General features: G+C 42.2%; 1 protein-coding gene across 3 annotated transcripts in view; it reads right to left on the bottom strand.

Moving 5' to 3' along the window:
* LOC106504394 overlaps positions 1 to 23,492 on the bottom strand; it is a 32,058-nt gene extending 8,566 nt beyond the window's left edge. For 2 of the 3 annotated variants that reach the window (XR_002345689.1, XM_021098643.1), the window contains exons 1-2: positions 22,551 to 23,486; positions 12,046 to 12,162 (exon numbers count right to left, since the gene is read on the bottom strand). Coding sequence is in view for 2 of the 3 variants with exons in the window: in XM_021098643.1 (XP_020954302.1) it covers positions 12,046 to 12,162; positions 22,551 to 23,016 (583 nt within the window). In the remaining variant the exon portion in view is untranslated. Of the gene's footprint in view, positions 1 to 12,045; positions 12,163 to 22,550 lie in introns of all 3 variants that reach the window. The other variant, XM_013977853.2, reaches the window with a different exon arrangement.

Raw genomic sequence — 26,042 nt, 5'->3', positions numbered from 1 at the left:
TTATGGTCACATCCACAGCATATGGAAGTTCCAGGGACTGAATCTGAGCCACAGCTGTAACCTATGTCACAGCTGCAACAACACCGGATACTTTAACCCACTGAGCCAGGCCAGGGATCAAACCTGAACTTCTGCAGTGACCCAAGCCACTGCAGTTGGATTCTCAACCCATCTGCCACAGCAGGAACTCTGACATAAAGTAATTATGGGTAGGCACATATCTTGCCATTTAAAAAATTGTATTTGGGTTGTTTTTGTAGTTCTTTTTGTTACGTTCTTCTTCTTTTGCTCTATTCTCTTGTAATTTGGTGACTATCTTTAGTGTTACGTTTGGATTCCTTTCTCTTTTGTGTGTATGCATATTTATTATAGATTTTTGGTTTGTGGTTACCATGAGGTTTACATGACTATATATATGTATATATACACATATACAACTCAACATAATCATGACTTGCCATATATCTTCTAACTTCCTCTTATAGATTGAATTGTATTCCCCCAAATTCCTATGCTGAAGCCCTAACCTCCAATACTGCAGAATGTGACTGTTTGGAAATAGGGTCTTTAAAGAGGTAATGAAGTTAAAACAAGGTCATTGCAGTTGGCCCAAATTTAGTTGGACTGGTGTCTTATAAAAGCAGAGATTAGGACACAGAGAGTAAAGACCATGTGAGGACACAGGGAGAAGGCAGCTGCCAAGGAGAGAGGCCTCAGAAAACACAGACCCTGCAGGTACCTTCATCTTGGACTTCCAGCCTCCAGAGCTGTGAGGAAGTATCTGCTGTTTATGCCACCCAGCCTGTGGTACGTTGTTACGGTAACCTGAGCAAACTAATATATGTCTTGTCCTAGGTTCTGGCCCTTTAGGGCTTCTCTGTGTTATGGCTCAGGACTTTGATAGATTAACCTGCAATGATGTTTTAGCGGAGGTGGTGGAGTCTTTCAAATGTCCCTCAATAACATATCTAGGAGTTCTTGCTGTGGCGCAGTGGAAACGAAACTGACTAGGAACCATGAGGTTGCAGGTTCGATCCCCCTTGCTCAGTGGGTTAAGGATCCGGTGCTGCCGTGGCTCGGATTCTGCGTTGCTGTGGCTATGGCACAAGCTGGCAGCTGTAGCTCCGATTAGACCCCTAGCCTGGGAACCTCAATATGCTATAGGTGTGGCCCAAAAAAAAAAAAAAAAATCTAAACTTGAAACCCAAATTTTAGTGACTAACCCCTAAGGGAGACTGGCAGTGAGGTAATTCAGGGATCAGCCCAGCACCCTCTTGCCATCCTCCTGGTGACAACTGATTCTGCCTCTGGGAGTGGCTCCTCATCACAGTCTCCTGCTCCTGGCAGTGGGGGAGGGCCCTGGAAGAAACTCCTTCCCCTGACCACCGTGATTGGCCCAGAGATGGCACATGACCCAGGTCAAGCCAGTCAGAGATTTTTCTAATTGGAGCTGGCAGGAAGTCATCCCCAAGCCTGTGGTGGCCATGAGGGGATGCCGGGAAGCACTAAGGTGAAGTGGGGTCCCAACAGGGGCTGGCCGCCCATGTCCAATTGGTGGGATTTCTGAGCTGTCCTAATCCCTGGGGCTCTCCCTTCAATTCTTTGACAAACTCGATACCTTCTAATAAATTTCTCACTTAAACTGGTTTGAGCTGGGTTTTTGTCCTATGCAAATCAGAAGACTCTGACTGTATTTTGAGGAGGTGGTACAATTTTCAGTCAAAGGATTGCCTGGAACCTTTCTTTTGGGGGGCTGTACCCACACCATGCAGAAGTTCCTTAGGCCAGGGATTGAACCCACACCACAGCAGCCACCAGAGCTAGCGTAGTGACAACATCAGATCCTCAACCTACTGAGCTACCAGGGAGCTCTGCTTGAAACCTTTCAAGTTCACTCCCAAGCCTGCCACTTCTCTCTTTTCTAGAAGGTGAGTTCCCCATCACTAGAGGTTTTCAAGCAGAGAAGGGATGTCCTTTGTCTGGGATGAATCAGAGGGAATTACTGCTTTGGAGCTAAAGAGATTTAACTGGGTGGCATCAACTATCCTCAGTAATAATCACTGGTCCTACTGTGTATATCATCCTCCTGCCAGGGATTAGAGGCCTAGTATTTGAATACAGTCCTAATTTTCTCTCAAACCCACAGACCAAGAATTTATGAGCATCAACGTAATACACCATATTAGCGAGATGAAAAACAAAACCCACATGACCATCTTAATGGACCAGAAGAGGCAGTCGAGAAAGTCCAAATGTTTTTATGATTAAAATACTCAACAAGCTAATACTGTAAGAAAATTTCTTCAACCTGATAAAGGCCATTTTTGAAAGCCCTACTGCTACTATCATAGATGCTTTCTCCCAATATCAGGAGGTTTTAACCAGGGAATTAGGCAAGGAAAAAAAAAAGGCATCCAGATTGGAATGGAAGAAGTAAAACTAAGTCTGTTCAGAGATGACATGATATTGTATATAAAAATCTTAGGGAAAAAAATCTATTGGAATTAATAAGTGTGTTCAGTAAGGTTGCAGGACACAAGATCAATCTGCAAAAGTCAACTCTATTTCTATACAATGAATATCTGAAAATGAAATTTTAAAACAATTCTACTTACAGTAGTATCAAGAAAAATAAAATACTGGAGCCCCCACTGTGGCTCAGAGGGTTAAGGACCCAATGTAGCCTCTGTGAGGATTCAGGTTCAATCTCTGGCCTCACTCAGTGGGTTAAGGATCTGGTGTTGCCATGACTATGGCATAGGCCTCAGCTGCAGCTCCAATTCCACCCCTAGCCTGGGACTTCCATATGCTGCACATACAGCCATAAGAAGACAAAAAAAAAAAAAAAAAAAAAAAAAAGAATAAAACACTTAGGAACAAACAAAAAGCTAGAGATACTCTCAAAACTACAAAACATTGTTGAAAGAAATTAAGGAAGACCAAAATAAGTGGGCAGACATCCCATGTTCATAGATGGGAAGACTTAGTATTATTACAATACTTCTCAAATTGATTTACAGATCCAGCATAATCCCTAGCAAAATTCCAACATTTTTTTTTTTTAAAGAAGTGGACAAGGAGTTCCCGTCGTGGCTCAGTGGTTAACGAATCCCACTAGGAACCATGAGGTTGTGGGTTCGATCCCTGGCCTTGCTCAGTGGGTTAAGGATCTGACATTGCTGTGAGCTGTGGTGTAGGTTGCAGACACGGCTCGGATCCTGCATTGCTGTGGCTCTGGCGTAGGCTGGTGGCTACAGCTCCAATTAGGCCCCTAGCCTGGGAACCTCCATATGCTGCGGGAATGGCCCAAGAAATGGCAAAAAGACAAAAAAAAAAAAAAGAAGTGGACAAACTGATTCTAATATTCATTTGGGATTTCAAGTGACCCTGAATAGCCAAAACAATCTTGAAAAGCAAAGCAAAGTTGGAGGACCCATATTTTCTGATACCAAAACTTACCACAAAGGTACAATAATCAAAACAGTGTGGTACAGGCATAAGGACAGACATACAGGCCAATAAAATAGAATTGAGAATCCCGAAGTAAATCCATATATCTATGGCAACTGATTTTTTTTCTTTTTGGCTTTTTAGGGCCACATCTGTGGCATATGAAGTTCCTGGGTGAGGGGTCAAATCAGAGCTGCAGCTACTGGCCTACACCACAGCCACAACCACAGCAACGCCAGATCCAAGCTGCATCTGAGACCTACACTGCAGCTCACAGCAATGCTAGATCCTTAACCCACTGAGTGGGGCCAGGGATTGAATCTGAGTCCTCATGGATCCTAGTCGGGTTCATTACTGCTGAGCCACAATGGGAACTCCATATGGCAACTGATTTTTAATAAGGGTACAGAGAATGTTCAATGGGTAAAGAATAGTCTCTTCAACAAATGGTGCTGACAATAGCCAAGACCTGGAGGCAACCAAAATGTCCATCGACAGACAATTGGATTAGGAAAATGTGGTATATATGCACAATGGAATACTACTCAGCCATAGAAAAAACAAAATAATGCCATTTGCAGCAAATAGATGGAACTAGAGACTCATACTGAGTGAAGTAAGTCAGAAAGAGAAAGACAAATACCATATGACATCACTTATATCTGGTGATATCATTTGTGCTGTGTCCTATAGAGCACAAATGAACCTTTCCACAGAAAAGAAAATCATGGACTTGGAGAATAAACCTGTGGTTGCCTAGGGGGAGGGGGAGGGAGTGGGATGGATAGGAAGCTTGGATAGCAATAGCTTGCAATGGATGCAAACTATTGCCTTTGGAATGGATTAGCAATGAGATACTGCTGTGTAGCACTGAGAACTATGTCTAGTTACTTAGATGGAGCATGATAATGGGAGGAAAAAAGATTGTATACATGTATGTGTAAGTGGGTCACCATGCTGTACAGTAGGAAAAAAATTGTATTGGGGAAATAACAATTTAAAAAAACCCAAAAAACAAAAAACAAACAATGTTGCATATTCACATGCAAAAGAATGAAGTTGTACCCTTACTTCACACCATATACCAAACATAACTCAAAATGTGTCAAAGACATAAAACATAAGGGCTAAAATCATAAAACTCTTAAAACACAGGAGTAAATCCTCATGACTATAAAGCAATAGTTTCTTAAATATGATACTGAAAGCACAAGCAACAAAGAAAAAAATAGGTAAATTGAGATTCATCAAAATTTAAAATTTGCTTCAAAGGATACCATCAAGAACCTGAAAAGAGGAAGTTCCCGTCGTGGCTCAGTGGTTAACAAATCTGACTAGGATCCATGAAGTTGTGGGTTCGGTCTCTGGCCTTGCTCAGTGGGTTAAAGATCCGGCGTTGCCATGAGCTGTGGTGTAGGTTGCAGACATGGCTCAGATCTTGTGATGCTGTGGCTGTGGTGTAGGCCAGTGACTACAGCTCTGATTCGACCCCTAGCCTGGGAACCTCCATATGCCATGGGACCGGCTCTAGAAATGGCAAAAAGACAAAAAAAAAAAAAAAAAAAAAAAGAGAGAGAGAGAGAGAGAAACTGAAAAGTCAATGCAAAAATTGGAGAAAATATCATGTATCTGACAAGAGACTTGTATCCTGATATGCAAAGAAAACTTAAAACCCAGTAATAAAAAGAAAAATAAAGCAATTAAAAATTGGGCAAAAGACTTGAATAGATGTTTCCCCAAAGAAAATATACAAATGGCCAATAAGCAAATGAAAAGATGCTCAACAGAGTTAATCACTAGGGAACATGGATCAATTCATGAGATACCATTTCATTTCTATTAGGAAGTCTGTAACAAAAAAGATGAACAAGTGTCGCAGAGGATGTGGAGAAATTGGAACCCTCATATATTGCTGGTATGCATCTGCTATGAAAAACAGTGTAGCACTTTCTCAAAAAGCTAAAGTAGATTTATATTATGATTCAGCAATCTCGTTCTTAAATATATAACTAAGAGAATTAAAAATGTATGAATAAATGTTCATACACAAATATTCATAGCAGCATTATTCATAATATCAGAAAAAGAAAAACAAAACCACCCAATTCAAAGAAACAAACAACTGATAAGTGGATAAACAAATGTGGTATATCCATACAATGGAATATTATTTGGCCCATAAAAGGAGTACAGTTACATGCTATAACATGGATGAACCTTGAAAACATTATGCTAAGTGAAAGAAACCAACTACAAAAGGCTATCTATTGTATGAGTCCATGTATATGAAATGTCCACAACAGGCCAATCCATAGAAGTAGACAGTAGATTTGTGGCTGCCAGGGGCTTGAGGGAGGCAGGAATGGGGAGTGACAGTAATGGGTATGAGATTTCTTTGCAGGGTGATAAAAAATATTCTGGAATTAGATAGTGGCAATTGACACACAACTGTGTAAATATACTAAAAACCAAAGAATTGTACACTTTAAAAGGGTGAACTTATTCAACATAGTTTTGGAAGTCCTAGCCACAGCAATCAGAGAAGAAAAAGAAATAAAAGGAATCCAAATTGGAAAAGAAGTAAAACCATCAGTGTTTGCAGATAACATGATACTATACAAAAATCCTAAAGATGCTACCAGAAAACCATTAGAGCTCATCAATGAATGTGATAAAGTTTTAGGATACAAAATTAATACACAGAAGTTCCCATTGTGGCGCAGTGGAAACAAATCTGACTAGGAACCTGAGGTTGCGGGTTCGATCGCTGGCCTCGCTCAGTGGGTTAAGGATCTGGTGTTGCCATGATCTGTGATTGTAGGTTGCAGATGTGGCTTGGATCCTACATTACTGTGGCTGTGGTGTAGGCCAGCAGCTGTAGTTCCAATTAGACCCCTAGCCTGGGAACCTCCATATGTCATGGGTGCGGCCCTAAAATGGACAGAAAAAAAAATTAATACACATAAATCTCTTGCATTCCTATACACTAACAAAATCAGACAGAGAAATCAAGAAAAAAGTCCCACTGACCATTGCATCAAAAAGAATAAAATTCCTAGGAATAAACCCACCTAAAGAAGCAAAAGCAGGCAGAAAACAGTAAGATGCTGATAAAAGAAATCAAAGATGACATGACACAGACAGAAAGATATACCATGCTCTTGGATTTGGAAGAATCAATATTGTCAAAATGACTGTAATACCTAAGGCAATCTACAGAGTCAATGAAATCCTTATCAAATTACCAATGGCATTTTTCACAGATTTTCAAAGAACTAGAACAAAAAAATTTTAAATTTACATGAAAACACAAAAGACCTGAAGATCCAAAGATCCTTGACAAAGGAAAAGAGAACTGGAAGAATCAAGCTCCCTGACCTCAGGCTATACTATGAAGCTACAGTCATCAAACAGTATGGTACTGGCACAAAAATGGATTATATAGATCAGTGGACCTATCTATATAATCCACAAAAATGGATTATATAGATAGAAAGCCCAGAGATAAACCCATGCACCTATGGTCAACTAATCTATAACCAAGGAGGCAAGAATACACAATGGAGAAAAGACAGTCTCTTTAACAAGTGGTGCTGGGAAAACTGGGACAGCTACATGTAAAAGAAATAGATCAGAACATTCTTTAATACCATACACACACACACAAAATTCAAAATGGATTAAAGACATACATCTAAGGTCAAACACTATAAAACTCCTAGAGAAAAACATAGGCAGAATACTCTTCGACGTAAATCACAGCAATAGCTTTTCTGATCCACCTCTTGGAGTAATGAAAATAAAAACAAAAACAAAAACAACAACAACAAAAAATGGGACCTGGGAGTTTGCATCGTGGCTGAGTAGAAACAAATCTGACTAGTATCTGTGAGAATGCAGGTTCAATCCCTGGCCTTACTCAGTGGGTTAAAGATCTGGCATTGCCATGAGCTGTGGTGTAGGTTGCAGACACGGCTTGGATCCTGCATTGCTGTGGTTGTGGCACAGGCCAGCAGCTACAGCACCGATTAGACCCCTAGCTTGGGAACCTCCATATGCCAGGGGTGCAGCACTAAAGAAAAAAAAGACCAAAAAAAAAAGGGGGGGCCTAATTAAACTTAAAAGCTTTTGCACAGCAAAGGAAACCATTAAAAAAAACTGAAAACCACCCACAGGATGGGAGAACATCTTTGCAAATGAAGTGACAACAAGGGATTAATCTCCAAAATATATAACCATCTCATGCACTTTATATATATATAAAAAAAATGGTCAGAAGATCTAAATAGACATTTCTCCAAAGAAGACAGATGGCCAAAAACACATGAAAAGATGCTTAACATCACCAATCATTAGAGAAATGCAAATCAAAACCACCATGAGGTACCACCTTACACCAGTCAGAATGGCCATCATCAAAAAGTCTACAAACAGGAGTTCCTGTTGTTGTGAAGCAGAAAGGAATCCGACTAGGAACCAGGAGGATGTGGGCTGGATCCCTAGCCTTGCTCAGTGGGTGAAGGATCCAGCCTTGCAGTGAGCTGTGCTGTAGGTCACAGACATGGCTCAGATCCTGCATTGCTACACCTGTGGCATAGGCTGGCAGCTGTTTGACCCCTATCCTGGAAACCTCCATATGCTACAGGTGCAGCCCTAAAAAGCAAAAAAGCAAAAAAGCAAAAAAAAAAAAAGGGCTACAAACAATACATGCTAGGGAGGGTGTGGAGAAAATGGAACCCTATTATTACACTGTTTGTGGGAATGTAAATTGGTGCAACCACTGTGGCAAACAGTATGGTGATTCCTCAGAAAACTAAAAATAGAATTAGCATTTGATTCAGCAATCCCACTCCTGGGCATCTATCCAGAGCAAACCATGACTCGAAAAGATACATGTATTTCAATGCTCATTGCAGCACTACATATAATAGCCAAGACATGGAAACAACCTAAATGTCCATTGACAGAGGAGTGGATAAAGAATATGAGGTACACAATGGAATATTACTCAGCCATTAAAAGGAAAGAAATAACTGCATTTGCAGCAACATGGATGGCTCTAGAAATTATCATGCTAAGTGAAGTTAGACAATAAGGCACCAACATCATATGCTATCATTTACATGTGGAATCTAAAAAAAGGACATGATGAACTTCTTTGCAGAACAGATAACTAAAACTAAAAATGGACTTAGCATATGATCCAGCAATCACTGGGCATCTATCCAAAGAAAACCACAATTTGAAAACATATGTGCACCCTAATGTTCATTGCAGCACTATTTCCAAGACATGGAAGGAACATAAATTTCCATTGACAAAGGACTGGCTAAAGAAGATGAGGGGCATATATACAACAAAATATTACTCAGTCATAAAAAAGAATGAGAAATGCCATTTGTAGCAACATGGATGGACTTAGAGATTATAATACTAAGTAAGTCAGAGAAAGATAAATATCCTATGACATCACTTACATGTGGAATTTAATAAAAATGATACAAAAGAACTTATTTATAAAACAGAAACAGGAGTTCCCTAGTGGCCTAGTGGTTAAGGATTCAGCACTGTCACTGCTGTGGTGAGGAACTTCTGCATGCTGCAGGCATAGCAAAATAAATAAAATGAATAAATACATAGATAGATAGATAAATAAAATAAAACAGAAACAAACTCAGATTTCAAAAGTGAACTTATGGTTACTAAAGGGGAAACTGTGAGAGGGAGGAATAAATTAGGAGGATGGGACTGACATATACACACTACTATATAAAATAGATAGGCAACAAAGACCCATTGCATAGCACAGGGAAATCTACTCAATATTCTGGAGTTCCCATGGTGGCGCATCTGACTAGGAACCATGAGGTTGTGGGTTCGGTCCCTGCCCTTGCTCAGAGGGTTAACGATCCGGCGTTGCTGTGAGCTGTGGTGTAGGTCGCAGACGCGGCTCGGATCCCGAGTTGCTGTGGCTCTGGCGTAGGCCAGTGGCTACAGCTCCAATTTGACCCCTAGCCTGGGAATCTCCATATGCCGTGGGAGCGGCCCAAGAAATGGCAAAAGGACAAAAAATAAAAAAAATAAAAAAAAAGAATGAAATCTACTCAATATTCCATAATAACCTATATGGGGAAAAAGAATGGATATATTTATATGTATAACTGATTCACTTTACTGTACACCTGAAATTAATACAACATTGTAAGTCAACTATACCCCAAGAAAATTTTTTAAAAATAATAATAATCCTGGTGCTGCAGATGCTAATTCTGTTGCTCCACAGTGGGAACTCCAGTAAATGATAGGTATTTTTATTATTATTTTCTCTTAGATAGAGGAAGGAGTTCTCCGGAAGGAAATTTTGGCCTTGGATGAAAAGTGGAAAGAAGATGAGTTCCTGCTGTGGTGCAGTAGATTAAGAATCCAACTGCAGTGGCTCTGGTTGTTGTGGAGGCGTGGGTTCTATTCCTGTTTTGGCACAGTCGGTTAAAGGATCTGGTGTTGCTGCTCAGATTCAATTCCTGGCCCAGGAACTTTCATATGCCATGGGTGCAGCCATTAAAAAAAAAAAGAAAAAGAAAAAAGAAAGAAAGAAAGTGGAAAGAAGAGGCTCAGCTGAAATAAGGAGACAAACATATTGGAGGTTGCAGCTTAGGCTCAAGGGATACGAAGGGTCCTCTCCAGGCATAGGGAGCGGTCAGCATGGGTCCAGGGAGGGTGACTGAAGAGAAACAGTATAAACACAGCCTCCCGCTGTGCCTGGTGTGTGGGTTAGAACTGGAAGACAAATGGGACAAGCTATTATCATCACGTTCTGTTGCTCCAGCTTTCCCCCTTGACTCTGTGAGCATCAGCTTCAGCCCAGACTCCCCCTGGCTGACCTGGTCATTCCACGTTCAGTAAACAGGAGCAGCAAGCCCATTAGGACCAACACTCCAGAGGGCCTGAATGTTTTCTTCTCATCAATACCTGATTCTTACAGTTGGGAAGTGCAGGGCAGTAGCCGTTTGTAGAGGACTGTATGGAGGTTCCTCAGAAAACTAAACATAGAGCTATATATGACCCAGCAATCCCACTCTTGGGCATACATCCAGACAACACTGTAATTCAAAAAGAAACATGCAACCCTATGTTCACTGTAGCACTATTCACAATAGACAAGCCACTGAAACAACCTAAATGTCCATCGACAGATGAATGGATTAAGAAGATGTGGTACATATACACAATGGAATACTACTCAGCCATAAAAAAGAACAAAACAATGACTTTTGCAGCAACACTGATGCAACTAGAGATTCTCATACAGTAAAGTCAGAAAGAGAAAGATAAATACATGGTATCACTTATATATGGAATCCAATAAATGGCACAAATGAACATACCTACAGAATATAAACAGACTCATAGAGAACACACCTGTGGTTGCCAAGGGGAAGCTGGGAGGGAGTGTAGGGTTAGAAGATGCAAACTATTACATTTAGAATGGATAAGCAATGAGCTCATATTGTACAGCACAGGGAACTATATACCCAGTCTCTTAGGACAGAACATGATGGAAAACAGTATAAGAAAAAGAATGTATAGGAGTTCCCGTCGTGGCGCAGTGGTTAGTGAATCTGACTAGGAACCATGAGGTTGCGGGTTCAGTCCCTGCCCTTGCTCAGTGGGTTAACGATCCAGCGTTGCCATGAGCTGTGGTGTAGGTTGCAGACGCAGCTCGGATCCTGCGTTGCTGTGGCTCTGGCGTAGGCCGGTGGCTACAGCTCCGATTCAACCCCTAGCCTGGGAACCTCCATATGCCCTGGGAACCTCCATATGTCACTATGCTGTACAGTAGAAATGGACATGGACACAACACTGTAAATCAACTATAGTTTATTTAAAAAATTAATTAAAAAAACAAAAAAATTTGATTCTTGTGGAATAACAGATGGTTTTTATTTCATTCTTTGTACCTTTTACGTACTTTTCAAATTTCCTCCAGGGATGAGGTATCTGATTAAAATGCTAGTAGGGAGAGTTCCCGTCATGGCGCAGTGGTTAACGAATCCAACTAGGAACCATGAAGTTGAAGGTTCGATCACTGGCCTTGCTCAGTGAGTTAAGGATCCGGCGTTGCCCTGAGCTGTGGTGTAGGTCACAGATGCACCTTGGAGCCTGGATTGCTGTGGCTCTGGTGTAGGCCGGTGGCTACAGCTCCGATTAGACCCCTAGCCTGGGAACCTCCATATGCCATGGGAAGCAGCCCTAGAAAAGACAAAAAATAAAAATAAAATAAAATAAAATGCTAGTAGGAAAACCATAACAAGCAAGATTCCTGACTGCACTGCCCTTTGTATAGACTTTTCTTTCCCGTACCTCACGTGGCTCCATCAAGATAAGCATTTGTGAGCTGTATCAGTCAGGGTTTAGTTGGAGGAAAACAGAAACTACATCAGCTAATTTTAGAACAGGAATCAGGGCCTTACAAAGTCACTGGAAAGGTTAGAGGACTGGGTTCCAGGTGGGATTTTCAGGAATGTTCCAGAACACCACCACCAGACAGCAATATGATGGAGTCCTGGTGCTAAAAAATACACGGCTTCTCTTTACCTTGCTTTTTCCAGCAGCAGCTGAAGTCAAGGAAAGCAGCCCCCATCTCAATGGCTCCTTCCAAATCACAGCCCAGGGCATGAGAGTTGTCAGATCTGAATTCACATCGGAAATTAGCTGCCAATTATGAAGCACAGGAAAAGACCCTTAGGGGAGGAGACTGGGATGAATGCAAATGGGGTCAACCCATCGGGATTTTAATGTTTAACAACATTTACATAAATTTAACATTTAATACATTAAATCACATTTAACTTGGCTCGGTATTTACTTGAGCTAAACAATTGATGATTCCCTCCCTCCTTTTTTTTGCCTGGGTAAAATCTGTATTTGCATTGTGAAATGGCTTTTTCCCATCCACGGAGTCTAAATTTACCCCTGAAGCCCCATCTGTGACACAAGCCCTTGAAACCTGGAAAGGTGGTTTCCCTTGAGCATTGCTCATATCTGGCTGTGAGCACTTTGCATTTGGCTGATGTTGATGTGAATAATTGCTTTCTCTACAGGAGATGAGAAACTCCTGTGCGTTATAGGCAGCGAGAACTTCCTGGTATTCTCTTAGGCATAATGAGCACTTCCTGGAGGAAACAATATAACTTGAGAAGCTGTATTTTTTTTTTTTCAATTAAAGAACCAGCTGCTCAAGAACAAAATCGGAGGCCAAGAAGCATTTAAGAAGATGCTCAGCTTCATTAATAACTGAATAAGGCGAGTTCCTGTTGTGGCTCAGTGGGTTAAGAATCCTACTAGTATCCATGAGGATGCAGATTCGATCCCTGGCCCTGCTCAGTGGGTTAAGGATCTGGTGTTGCCACAAGCTGTGGCATAAGTTGCAGATGCAGCTCAGATCCCACGATGCTGTGGCTGTGGTGTAGTCCAGCGGCTGGAGTTCCGATTCGGCCCTTAGCCTGGGACCTTCCATATGCTGCAGGTGTGGCCCTAAAAAACAAAATGAAACAAAAAACTGAATAAAGGTGAATTAAAACCAGGTGATCATTTGACAGACAACAATGAACAGGCTCAGAGGTGTCATGAGTGGACGCAGCTGCCACACTCACAGACCAGAGCTGGAGGTGTGAAGAGCGGCAAAGTCTTTTCAATTACTCAAGGAATTTTACTACATTTATAGTTGTACAATGATCATCACAACCCCATTTTACAGCATTTCCATCCCAAACCCCCAGCTCATCCTCCTACCCCCCCCAACCTGTCTCATCTGGAAACCATAAGTTTTTCAAAGAGGGGCAGTCTTGGAAAGGAATTCGGTTGGGTCTACAAAAGATTTAAATGTCTCCCTAGTGACCCAATTCTTCTATTTCTAAGAATATACCTTTCAGAAATGTTCTCGCATATCACAGAAATATATTTAAAGAAATACCCTCTGGAGTTCCCGTGGTGACGCACTGGTTAACGAATCCAACTAGGAACCATGAGGTTACAGGTTCGAACCCTGGCCTTGTTCAGAGGCTTAAGGATGTGGCATTGCCGTGAGCTGTGGTGTAGGTTGCAGACATTGCTGTGGCTCTGCTGTAGGCCGGTGGCTACAGCTCCGATTCGACCCCTAGCCTGGGAACCTCCATATGCCGTGGGAGCAGCCCTAGAAAAGGCAAAAAGACAAAAAAAAAAAAAAAGAAAAAAAAAGAAAAGAAGTACCCTCCTAAGCACTGGGTTACAACCATAAACACCTGCGAAAATTCAGGTGACTAGCAATGAGGTTTGGATAAATACAATGGAATACCATGCAGCTAATGTAAAGAAGATCCGTAATTAGTGCCATGGAATGGAAATGTGGGCACTCCTGCAGATGCAGGGCTGGGAGGTCTCTCAGCTGTTTCTCAAGCAGTGATGCAATCCTTGTCTATGAATATCTGGAACCAGTAAAACCAAGAATCTGAGAACATGGCATAGTAAGGCTTAGGTCTCTTTGTTCTATAAGATAATTTATATAACCTGCACCAAGGAATTAGACTTAAAGCATGGGATATTCTCTAGGCTTCATGTCTTCCGTTAAGTCAGTGCCTCAGTGCCCCAAGGGAGATAGAAAAAGTTGAACTTGGATGTCTTAACTGTCAACCATCTTGGGTTTAAAATAGGCATGGGGGTTGCCCTGGGGAGGAAGGCAGTGACCTAGCTGTGGACAAGCTGATTTGGGCCCACCTCCCTCACCCCTGCTGCCTAGGTTGATGTGGGAATCCGGAGTCCAGGCTGGGAATTCCACTCCAACTTTCCAAAGTTTCAAGGAGAAAGGTCACCCACAGAAAGCGGAGGAGCCCGTGTAGGTAAAATGCAATTTTCTTCATGTCACCGTGTGTGGGAAACACAGGGATGTTGCTGAACACCCCTCCTGAGTACTGGCTGTCTCTTGGGGGTCTGAACCCTTTCACACACTATGTTAGAAAAAGAAACGATCTCGGGCTTGGAAGGGAGAAGGGAGTCTTCCCTGCTTTTTGGCCAAAAACTCCCTTAAGACAATGTTTACTGTGGAACCATCACAAGAACATTAAAAAAAAAAAAAAGTGAGATATGGAACAGTATATGTTGAATGCTCCCATCTGTGAAGAAAATAATAATAATAAACAATGAAGCTACACTATTTTCTATTAAAAGTATCCCAGGAGAGCATATTCAAAACAGTGACTCTCTCCCACATGTGCGGGTATAACCAGGTGCCTGGCATTTTAAGTCATAGCCAGACATGTATATTGTAGCAGTGCAACAGCTCTGCTTCCAGCAAAGCTAGCCCCACAGGCTTGCCTGCCTGTCAACAAGGCAATACCTTTGATACGATAAGACCTTCCAAGTCTGCCCGAACAGCTCACGTTCAGGCTCCCTAGTGGGAGGGGAGTGATCTTACTTATCAACTGAGGGCACAGTCACCTGCTAATGCAAAGGTCCACCTCTTCCCTGAAACACGGCTCCTTCCAGGTTGAGTCCTAATGCCTGAAATTCCACCATCTGATCATGCTCCTCTGGGGAATTTCAGGATGGTCAAAAGAGCCCAGCCCTCAGGTTTCACCTTGTGGGCAACCTTTGCAGGTGGAAACCTGGTCCTACCCTGGACTTCAGTGGAAAGTCAGCACTAAGAATGAAAGTCATGAAGGGCAGAAAGAGTTGTGACTAACACTTTAGGGATCAACCTTGGCTTCAATTTCCTCGATATTGGCTTCACATTTTTAATCTCAAGATGAATTATTTTCTCTTTTACTCACTTATTTTTTAGGGCCCATGAAGGAAACACTTTTTTCCCCCCTCTTTTTACAGCTGCACCTGTGGCATATGGAAGTTCCTGGGCTAGTTGCCAGGGTTGTATCAGAGCTGTAGCTGGGATCTACACCACAGCCACAGCAACGCCAGATCCAAGCCACATCTGCCACCTACAGTGCAGCTTGCAGCAATGCTGGATCCTTAACCCACTGAGTGAGGCCAGGGATCGAACCTGCATCCTTATAGAGACAATGTCTGGTCCTTAACCCCCTGAGCCACAAAGGAACTCCAAGGGAACACTCTGAAAGTGACAGGATGGTACTGTCATCTGCCTGACAAGCACGCGTTCTGCTGGACAATCAGGCAATTAGAGCGTGTGCTCTTGAGCGATTCCTCCGGCAGGAAGGGGAATATCCCAGTAGCTGACTCGGAAGAGACGGGCAACTGAATCATGAGCCTGGATGGCCTAGCTGGTGGGAGTTCTGGGACCTGGAGACCCAGACTGCTGAATGGCTATGTGTGAAAGAGTGTGTGTCAGTTCCTTGTAGCTACCGTGACAAACTGCCACAAGTTTAGGGGCTTAAAATAACAGAAATGTTTTCTTCAAAGGAGGCCAGAGGTCCAAAGTCGAGGTTTCAAAAGGGTTGGCTCCCTCGGGAAGCTCTAAGGAGAACCCATTCCACGCTTTTCTCCTAGATTCTAATTGCAATCCCAGGCTTTCCTTGGTTTGTGGATGCTTCATGCCAATCTCTGCTCCATCTTTACATGGTCTTCTTCCCTCTGTGTGTCTCTGTGAATCTCAAATCTCCTTCTGCCTCTCTTATAAAAACATCTGTCATCAGATTTAGGGCCCACTCTAAATCCAGGATGATCTCATCTTGAGATCCTTAATTTTATCCACAATGACTTTTTCTAAAGAAGGTCACATTCACAGGTTCCAGGGGTTAGAACCTGAACATACCCTTTGAGGGGTCACTGCTCAACTCACTACAGAGAGGGGGCCCAGTGGGACCAAGGACAGTTGCTGCTCCTGTTGCCCTAGGAGCTACTACAGCTATTGGTAGCATGTTGCAAATCTCTCTGTGCCTAAAATTTTGCATAATTTCCTATCTGAAAAAGAGGTCCCAGCTCCTGGAGACTAAATTGCATCCTTTCCAACCAGTTCAGACCTGGCACCAGGAGGAGTGTAATGAAGTTCATTTGCAGAGGAAGCTGGGAGGCTGAATGGAAGGAGAAATAGATGGGCATCTGGGGCAGGCGGCCTCCTTGAATCCCCTCTCCTCTCTGCTTGTCATCACCCCCAGGCCTTGGGCCAGTGGGGACCTCCCACCTCCCCAACCCTCCCAGATGGGGAGATTTGATTTGGGTTTGTTCAGTGGCTGAAAAGCCAGACCACCGTTTGGCATTCTCTTTGAGAGGGAGGTCATGACAGAGAGGACCTGGGCCACAGCCAGTGTTTCTCCATGAAACTGAATCCCAGAAGGACATGTTTGAGGCCCCACGTGGACAGGAAGGCAGCTTTCTGGGAGGCCCAGCAACCTGGGAACTGTCACCAGGGAAGATACTCCATGAATCCTCCCTTGCAACCCCCTTTGTGAAAGGGGAGAGCCATTTCTATCATTTGCCTGGTGGGGCCAAGCCAGGGAAATGCTTTAACCAATTCTGGAGTATGTAAATAACACACACTTCCTAGATAACAGTTGGAACATGAGGCAAAGAATAAAAAATAAAACCACCTATAATTCCATTTCAAAGGAAAGTCATTTAAAATATTTAGGTGGCTGTATTTCTATTTTAAAGAACACATATATGCAGCAGAGGAAATCACTAACGAAATGAAAAAAGCAACCTACTGAAGGGGAGAAAATATTTGTAAACTACATACCCAATAAGGGGTTGATATCCAAAATATACAACCAACTCCATACCAAAAAACAAACAACCCAACAGAAAAATGGGCAAAGACGGAGTTCCCGTCACGTAACAGCAGAAACGAATCTGACTAGGAACCATGAGGTTGCGGGTTCAATCCCTGGCCTCACTCAGTGGGTTAAGGATCTGGTGTTGCCATAAGCTGTGGCATAGGTCAAAGACATGGCTCAGATGCTGAGTTGCTGTGGCTATGGTGTAGGCTGGCAGCTGTAGCTTCCGATTGGACCCCCTAGCCTGGGTACCTCCGTATGCCGCAGGTGCAGCCCTAAAAAGCAATATATGTACATACACACATGCACACACACAAAGAACTCGAAAGGCCATTTTTCCAAAGACATAGGTGGTCAATACGTACATATAAAGGTGCTAAACATGACTAATCATTAGGAAAATATAAATCAAAACTACAATGAGATTATCACCTCACACCATTAGGATGTCTATGATAAAAACAAAAACAAAAAAACAAGAGATAACAAATACTGGTGAGGATACCGAGCAAAGAAATCCTCATGCACTGTTGGTGGGAATGTCAAAGGATGCAGCCACTATGAACAACAGCATGGCTCTCCTCAAGGAGGTAAATAACAGAATTACCAGTGATCCTGCAATCTCACTTCTGGGTATATATCCAAAGGAAACAAAACCATTATCTCAAAAAGATACATGCCATCTGTGTTCCCATGTTCACTGCTACATTATTAACAGCAGCCAAAGTATAGAAACAAGCTAAGTGTCTGTCAATGGCTAAATGGGTAAAGAAAATGGGGGGGGGGGGCGATGCGGGTGTGGGGAACATTATTCAGCCTTTTTTTTTTTTTGTCTTTTTGTCTTTTTGCCTTTTCTAGGGCTGCTCCCACGGCATATGGAGGTTCCCAGGCTAGGGGTCGAATCGGAGCTGTAGCTGCCGGCCTACACCACAGCCACAGCACCGTGGGATCCGAGCTGCATCTGCAACCTACACCACAGCTCACAGCAACGCTGGGTCCTTAACCCACTGAGCGAGGCCAGGGATGGAACCTGCAACCTCATGGTTCCTAGTCGGATTCGTTAACCACTGAGCCACAATGGGAACTCCAATTCAGCCTTAAAAAAGAAAGAAATCCTATCATCTGTGAGAATATAGATGAACCTGGAGAACGATCTGCTAAGTGAAATAACTCAAAGACAGATACTACATGGTATCACTTATGTGGAATCTAAAAAAAAGTCTTACTAATACAGAGAGTAGAATAGTGGTTGTCAGAGTCTGGGGACAGGGAAATGGAGAGAGGTTGGTTAAATTGTACAAACCTTTGGTAATAAGATAAATGAGATCCAAGGATCTAATGCATAGCATGGTAACTATGATTGGTAATACTGTGTTGTATATTTGAAATTTGCTAAGAGAGCAAAAAATGTGTGTGTTACAGAACACACAAATTTAAGTGTTTTCACAAAAAAAAGGGTAAATATGTTAATTAACTCAACTTCTGGAATCCTTTTACAATGTGTACATATATCAAACCATCACATTTTACACTTTAAATATCTTACAATTTTATTTGTCAATTATACCTCAATAAAGCTGAAAGGGAAAAAAACAATGTAGTATGTGACCTACATTGCAGCTCACGGCAACACGGGATCCTTAACCCACCGAGCGAGACTAGGGATCAAACCCGTGTCCTCATGGATACTAGTTGGGCTCACTAACTGCTGAGCCACAACGGGAACTCCCTGATTTTTCTCCTTAATGTTGTGTCATAACATATAATTGAAAGTAAACTGTGTTTACAAGATGTAGTTATACATTAAAAGTGAAGTTAAACATTTATTATGTGCTTATTATTTACTTTTAAATTTGTATTTATTTTTGCATGCTTTATTTTTTGCTGCAAATTATTTTTTCTAGTTTGGTTGTTTGCCTTGTAACATATTATGGTGTTTCTGACGTGCAGAAGTTTATAATTTTGACTTAGTAAAGTCTATCATCCTTATGTAACTCTTTTCATTATTTGTTTTGTTCCGGTTTTTTTTTTTAAGGGCTGCACCCAGGGCATATGGAGGTTCCCAGACTAGGGGTCGAAATGGAGCTATACCTGTTGGCCTACACCACAGTCACAGCAATGCAGGATATGAGCCGCCTCTTCGACCTATACCAGAGCTCATGGCAACGCCGGATCCTTAACCCACTGAGCAAGGCCAGGGATCCGTCCTCATGGATACTAGTCAGATTTGTTTCCGCTGAGCCACGATGGGAACTCCTGTTTTTTTGTATTTCAATATCCCTTTATTAAGGGAAATATATTCATTTATTACTATATTACTGAAATATATAAAGAAACCTTATGAGTTTACAGGAAGATTACCAAGACTGCTGTAGTTAATATGAGGCTTCATATACTGAAACAATTCATCTTCATCATAGAGCATAGGACCTTACATTATTTTATTTTTTGGCTGTACCCCTGGCATTCAAAAGTTCCCGGGACAGGGACTGAACCCTTAGGTCTGGTGGTGGCACCAGAGTAGTGACAACAACAAATCCTTAACTGCTAGACTACCAGGGAACTTCAAGAATCTTAAATTTTTGAAAAGCTAAATAAAAGTCTACCTAACCTCAAGTCTGTTCCATGAACACATCTTTAATAATCATTTAACATGCTTTTAGGTGCTATACTATAGCAAATTATATAACAATAACTTTAACAAAACAAAACTAATTTTGTTCAACTAAAAAAAGGCAGTATAAAATAAAATTCTGGGTTTTTTTGTGTGTGTGACATGGTAGAGGCTATAAATTATTGGGTTCCCTGCTCCCTGAGCGCCTGGAGTATCTCAGCATACAGTCAAATAATATAAGTATAAAGTGTTTTGTTAAACTATTAATTGCATAAGGAAAAAATGTAGCCTTCACCACTGGAAAGATGACTACTAGCTTTGGATTACTATTGGATTCAATTACCACTTATTCACCAAATTTTCTGAGTGCCCACTAAAAGCCTACACTATTATAGATACTGAGGATACAATGAAACAAAAAAATTGTCATGAGACTTGTGTTCTGCTATGGGGAATAGACAAAAACAAATACAAAAAAACTAGAATTATAAATGTGGTAAATGTTAGTAAAGAGACAAACAAGGCTTTGCCACAAATTAGTCATCAAAAGTTAAATTGTGGAATTCTAAAACCTGAAAATAAAATATGAAGAGCTGTACCAAGATGACAGAGATTCTACAGACCTTTGCTAATAAGAAAACTACAGACTGCCAGTGAAAACAGAGATCAAGCTTTCATTGTCAGAGCTACTAAAGGGCATTATTTAGCAATATAATAGCCTTGAAAGATAATTAACCTCACAGTTCCACAGAGTTAAAAAGCATGTAAACACAATACTGAAAAAAAAAAAAAATCTAAGGCACCTAAGGAGACAGGACAATCAAATGTAATGTGGTATTCTGAAATGAAACAGAAAAAAAAGTAAAACTACAGAAATCTGAATAAACTACAGACTTTAGTTAATAATGTATCAAAATTGGTTCATTCATTGTAACAAATGTACCATTCTAATGTAAGACCTTAATAGTAGGGGAAATAGAGTGGGGGTACATGGGAATCCTCTGCATGATCTTAATTTTTCTGTAAATCTAAACTTGCTCCAAAAAAATCAAGTATACTTTAAAAAAAAAAAAAAACTAAGATGGCTTCTGGAATTATGGTGGAAAGGAGGGGAGTTAATAAAGACTTACATTAAGAAATGAGAAGTCATAAAACTATGTAATGTGAATTAGACTATAAATTACAAGATTAACATTCAGAAATCAGCTGCATTTCTATATATTAACAATGAAATCTTAGAAAAGGAATATATAAAAACAATACCCTTTAAAATCACACCCCCAAAAATAAAATACCTAGGAATAAACCTGACCAAGGAGGTGAAAGATTTATAAGCTGAGAACTATAAAACATTAATCAAGGAAATTAAGGAGGGTTCAAAGACATGGAAAGCTATTCCATGCTCCTGGACTGGAAGAATTAATATCATTAAAACGCTATACTATTCAAAGATTTAATGTGATCCCTATCAAACTGCCCATGACATTTTTCACAGAATTAGAACAAATAATCCAAAAATTTATATGGAACCATAACAAATCCAGAATTGCTAAAGCAATCCTCAGGAAGCAAAAAAAAAAAAAGCCAACAACAAAAAAAAACCCAAAACTAAAACAAAACAAAAAAAAAAAAACAAGACAAAACAAAACAAAAAACAGGAGGCATAACTCTCCCAGACTTCGGACAATAATACAAAGCTACAGTAATCAAGACAGTATGGTACTGGTACAAAAACAGACACATGGATCAACGGAACTGAATAGAGAGCCCAGATATAAACCCAGACACCTATGGCCAATTAATCTTTGACAAAGGAAGCAAGAATATAAAATGGGAAAAAAGACAGTCTCCTCAGCAAGTAGTGCTGGGAAAACTGGGCAGCTGCATATAAATTAATGGAACTAGAATACACCCTCACGCTATGTACAAAAATAAACCACAAATGGCTTGAAGCCTTAAATATGAGACATGACACCATGAAACTCCTAAAGAGAACATAGGCAAACATTCTCTGACATCAACTCTACAAATGTTTTCTTAGGTCTCCCAAAGCAATAGAAATAAACACAAAAATAAACAAATGAGACCTAAGCAAACTTAACAAGCTTTTGCACAGCAAAGGAAACCATAAAAAAAAAAAACGAAAAGACAACCCATGGTGTGGGAGAACGGCTTAATCTTCAGAATATACAAACAACTCAAATAACTTAACAACAAAAAAACAACCCAATTGAAAAATGGGCAGAAGACCTTAACATTTTTCCAAAGAAGACATACAGATGGCCAGCAGGCACATGAAAAAAAACGCTCAACATCGCTAATTACTAGAGAAATGCAAGTCGAAACGACAAAGAGGTACCACCTCACACGAATCAGATGGTCGTCATCAAAAAGTCTACAAACAGTAAATGCTGGGGCTGGGGCTGGGGCTGGGGCTGGGGCGGGGGGGCGGGTGGACTTCCCAGGGACGGGGAAGGTTAGAGCGCTGAGAGCGGGAAGAGGGCTGCGAACAAGGGTGGGGCTCAGGGAAGCGGGCGGGGGTTGCCGAGGCTAAGGGACCCTGGGCGGGCTGGGGACTGCAGAGGGCCCCGCGGCTGGGAAAGGAGCGGACAGAGTCAAGACCGAAAGGTCAAAGTCCCACCGATGGAGCCGGCGACACGAAACCAGCAGCTAAGAGGGGTGGGCGAACGCAGCCACGGGCCGTGGCGGAGACAGAGCGCGGACGCGCGCCCGCAGGGAGCCTCCGCGGACCAGCTGGCACTCACCGCTCTGCTTTCCCACGAACGCCCGCAGGAATTTCTTCAGCTTCCCGACGTCTCGGCCTGCGGACGGGACTGAACACGGGGAGCGCCGCCGCCTCAACCCGGCGGGCTTCGTCCCCGCCTCGGCTCCAGACGGCTGGGGGAGGGGCTTCAGGAAGGGCGGGCGCCCAGCCCCCACCGCCCCTGCGGGGCCCGGCGGCGCAGCGCGCCTCAGGGCGGGCTCCTTCCCGCAGATGGGCTGCCCTCGGGGACCGAGCCCCGAGCAAGGCTTGAGGCTGGCGAGGGAACGGGTGCGCCGGGGTGGGGGGGGGGGTCCCCAGGCTTGAGCGGCTCGCTTCCCAACGCGCGGCCCGGCGATTGGGGTGAGGGCTGCGGCCCGAGCGCGGACGCGCCTGGGAACCGCGGCGGCGCTTCGGCTCAACCTGCTGCGTGCTCCGCCTCTGGAGCGCTGCGGGCGAGCCTCCCTCATTACTTTTATTCATTCAAACTTAGTTATACTTCATCAAAACTTAGTTATCTACCTATTGTTTTGGTTTTTTTGGTTGGTTGTTTTTTTGTGGGTTTTTTTTTTTTAGGAGGGGTTGTCCCCGCCGCATGCAAAATTTCCCGAGCCAGGGATTGAACCCGCTCCACAGGTGTAACCAGAGTCACAGCAGTGATCCTACAACGCTCGTCCTTAACCCACTGAGCCGCAAGGGAACTCCCGTTTTAGTTTTTTTTAAAGTGTAATTATTGTTACACGTAGTGCTTTAAAGCATATGGAAAATATTTTATACCACAGTATAAAGTGTAGGTCCAAACTGACCGGATTTCCAGCCAATTTCTCCAACAAATTTGCTGCATTTATCCTCTCTTCTTATTGATTTGTGAGCTTTCTTTCTCAATAAATTCATATGTTATTCAGAATGGTTTCAGAGTTATCTATTTTTTCTTTTCCTGATTGATTTGCCCATTAATTCTTTTTTTTTTTTTTTTTTTTTTTTTTTTTGTCTTTTCTAGTGCCGCACCTGTGGCATATGGAGGTTCCCAGGCTAGGGGTCTAATCAGAGCTACAGCTGCCGGTCTACACCACAGCCACAGCAACGCCAGATCCTCAACCCACTGAGCAAGACCAGGGATCTAACCCGCAACCGTATGGTTCCTAGTTGGATTCGTTAACCACCGAGCCATGAAAGGAACTCCTGCCCATTAATTCTTGTTGATATAGTCCCTGGTGGTGCAGAGGGTTATGGATCTGGTGTTGTCACTGCTGTGGCTCGGGTCATTGCTGTGGTGTGGGCTTTATCCCTGGTCTGGGAATTTCTGCATGTCCCAGGTGTAGCCAAACAAAATTTTTTTTTTCAAAAAATATTGTCTCAATCTCCCTCTTTCTCTTCCTTTGTCATCTTCCCTTGTGATACTTTGTTGGGAACTATCTGCATCAGAGTCTCTTTTATGGCTGTGTGACCTGTACAGTTGCACAGGTTCTGCACTCAGAAGGACCTGCCATTAGTTTCATGCTCTGCTGTCTTTGTCCTGAAATTCTTAACACTTTTTAAACAAGGGGTCTTTTGTTTGCATTTGGCACTGGGCTTTACACATGTAGACACCCTGGTCACAGGCAGCTATGAGTGTCTCTCACAGAACCCACCTAATGCTTGGTCCTTGAAGGGCACTGAGGACAGGGCTAGGTTGCCCCACTGTCTGTTTAGAGAAGGTGCGAAGTGCCCATGATGGCCCTGGGGTGCTTTTCCCTTCAGCAAGAATTTGGGATTGTACTTACCTGCAGATGGAATTACTAAATCAGAGGGTAGATTCACACATAGTGCTCTGTGTGGCTCTCTGCCCCTTTGCTTCCATCTGCCTTTAAAAAAAATTGCAGTAAAATATATATAACTTCATGTTTTTTAAGGCAGATAGAAGCACAGGGCAGAGCACTATGCACAATAGCCATAATACGGAAACAACCTAAATGTCCATCATCAGAAGAATGGATAAAGAAGAATGTGGTACATAATACAATGGAATATTAGCCATTAAACAAATGAAATAATGCCATTTACAGCATCGTGAATGGACATAGAAATTATCACACTAACAAAGACAAATATCATGAGATCACAAATATCATGTGATCACAAATATGTGGAATCTAATAAAAATAATACAAAGGAACTTAACTAAACAGAAACAAACTCAAAGATTTCAAAACCGAACTTATGGTTACCAAAGGGGAAACATGGGGCAGGGGGGCAGGGGAGGGCTAAATAAGGATGGTTGGATCAACATATACACGCTATTATGTATAAACAGATAGTTACAAGGACCTGCTGTACAGCACAGGGAAATCTACTCAGTACTGTGTAATAACATATATAGGAAAAGAATCTGAAAAGGAATGGATATATGAATATGTATAACTGATTTATGTTGCTGTACACATGAAACTAACACAACTTTGTAAGTCACCTTTACTCCAATAAAGTTAAAAATATATACAAATGTAAAATTGACCATCTCAACCATTTTAAAGTCTATAGCCCAGCAGTATTAAGAACATTCACACTGTTGTGCAACCATCTCCCCCATCCCCCTGGAGAACTTCTTCATCTTCCCAAACTGACCCCTTGTACCCCTGAAACAGTAACTCCCCATTGCCTTACCTGTTTTAGTAATTTTTTTTCCTGTGTCTCTCTTCCCAACTACATTGTGAGCTCCATGCAGGCCACGTGGGTTTTAGTCCCCTCTGAATAAGGAGACACATTCATGATGCACGTGGGGCCTGGAGGACATAGTTAAGAAAACAGAGCCTAGGAGTCCCCTTGTGGTGCAGCAGGTTAAGGATCTGGCATTGTCACTGCTCACTGTAGCACAGGAACCTCCATGTGCTGTGGGTGTGGCCCCAAAAAAAGAAAACACAGTTTTGTTAAATAAAAGTATGGAATATAATTTAACCCTGGTTTGAAGACTGGGCTAGTTCTTGGGCTAATAAATTCTCTAAATTCAGCGTTGAGCCAGTCAGTACCCAACACAGCGCTAGATCCAAAGCCTGTTTGCTGACAATGACTAAAGCATTAACTCTGCTCCCAATAATAAAATATTGACTCTTTATTAAGCACTTACTAGGAGTGAGGCACTCAGTCTACATAAACGGCTTAGAAAAGTACCAGATGCAACAGATTTTTTTTCTTTGTTTTGTTTTGTTCTTTGCTTTTTAGGGCCGTACCAACGGCATATTGGAAGTTCCCAGGCTAGGAATTGAGTCGGAGCTACAGCTGCCAGCCTACACCACAGCCACAGCAACGCCAGACCTGAGCCACGTCTGCAACTTACACCACATCTCATGGCAATGCTGGATCCTTAACCCACTGAACGAGTCCAGAGATCAAACCCCCATCCTCATGGTTCCTAGTCAGATTCATTTCTGCTGCACCATGATGGGAATTCCCATGTATAAATTATCTTAAAAAAAAAAAAAATCAGGCACTTCGGAAAGTGAAAATTTGAATTTTTAAG

This window comes from Sus scrofa, chromosome 7 (assembly GCF_000003025.6).
Source record: "Sus scrofa isolate TJ Tabasco breed Duroc chromosome 7, Sscrofa11.1, whole genome shotgun sequence".
Classification (NCBI taxonomy): domain Eukaryota; kingdom Metazoa; phylum Chordata; class Mammalia; order Artiodactyla; family Suidae; genus Sus; species Sus scrofa.
This window is presented reverse-complemented; position numbering and strand designations above follow the sequence as displayed.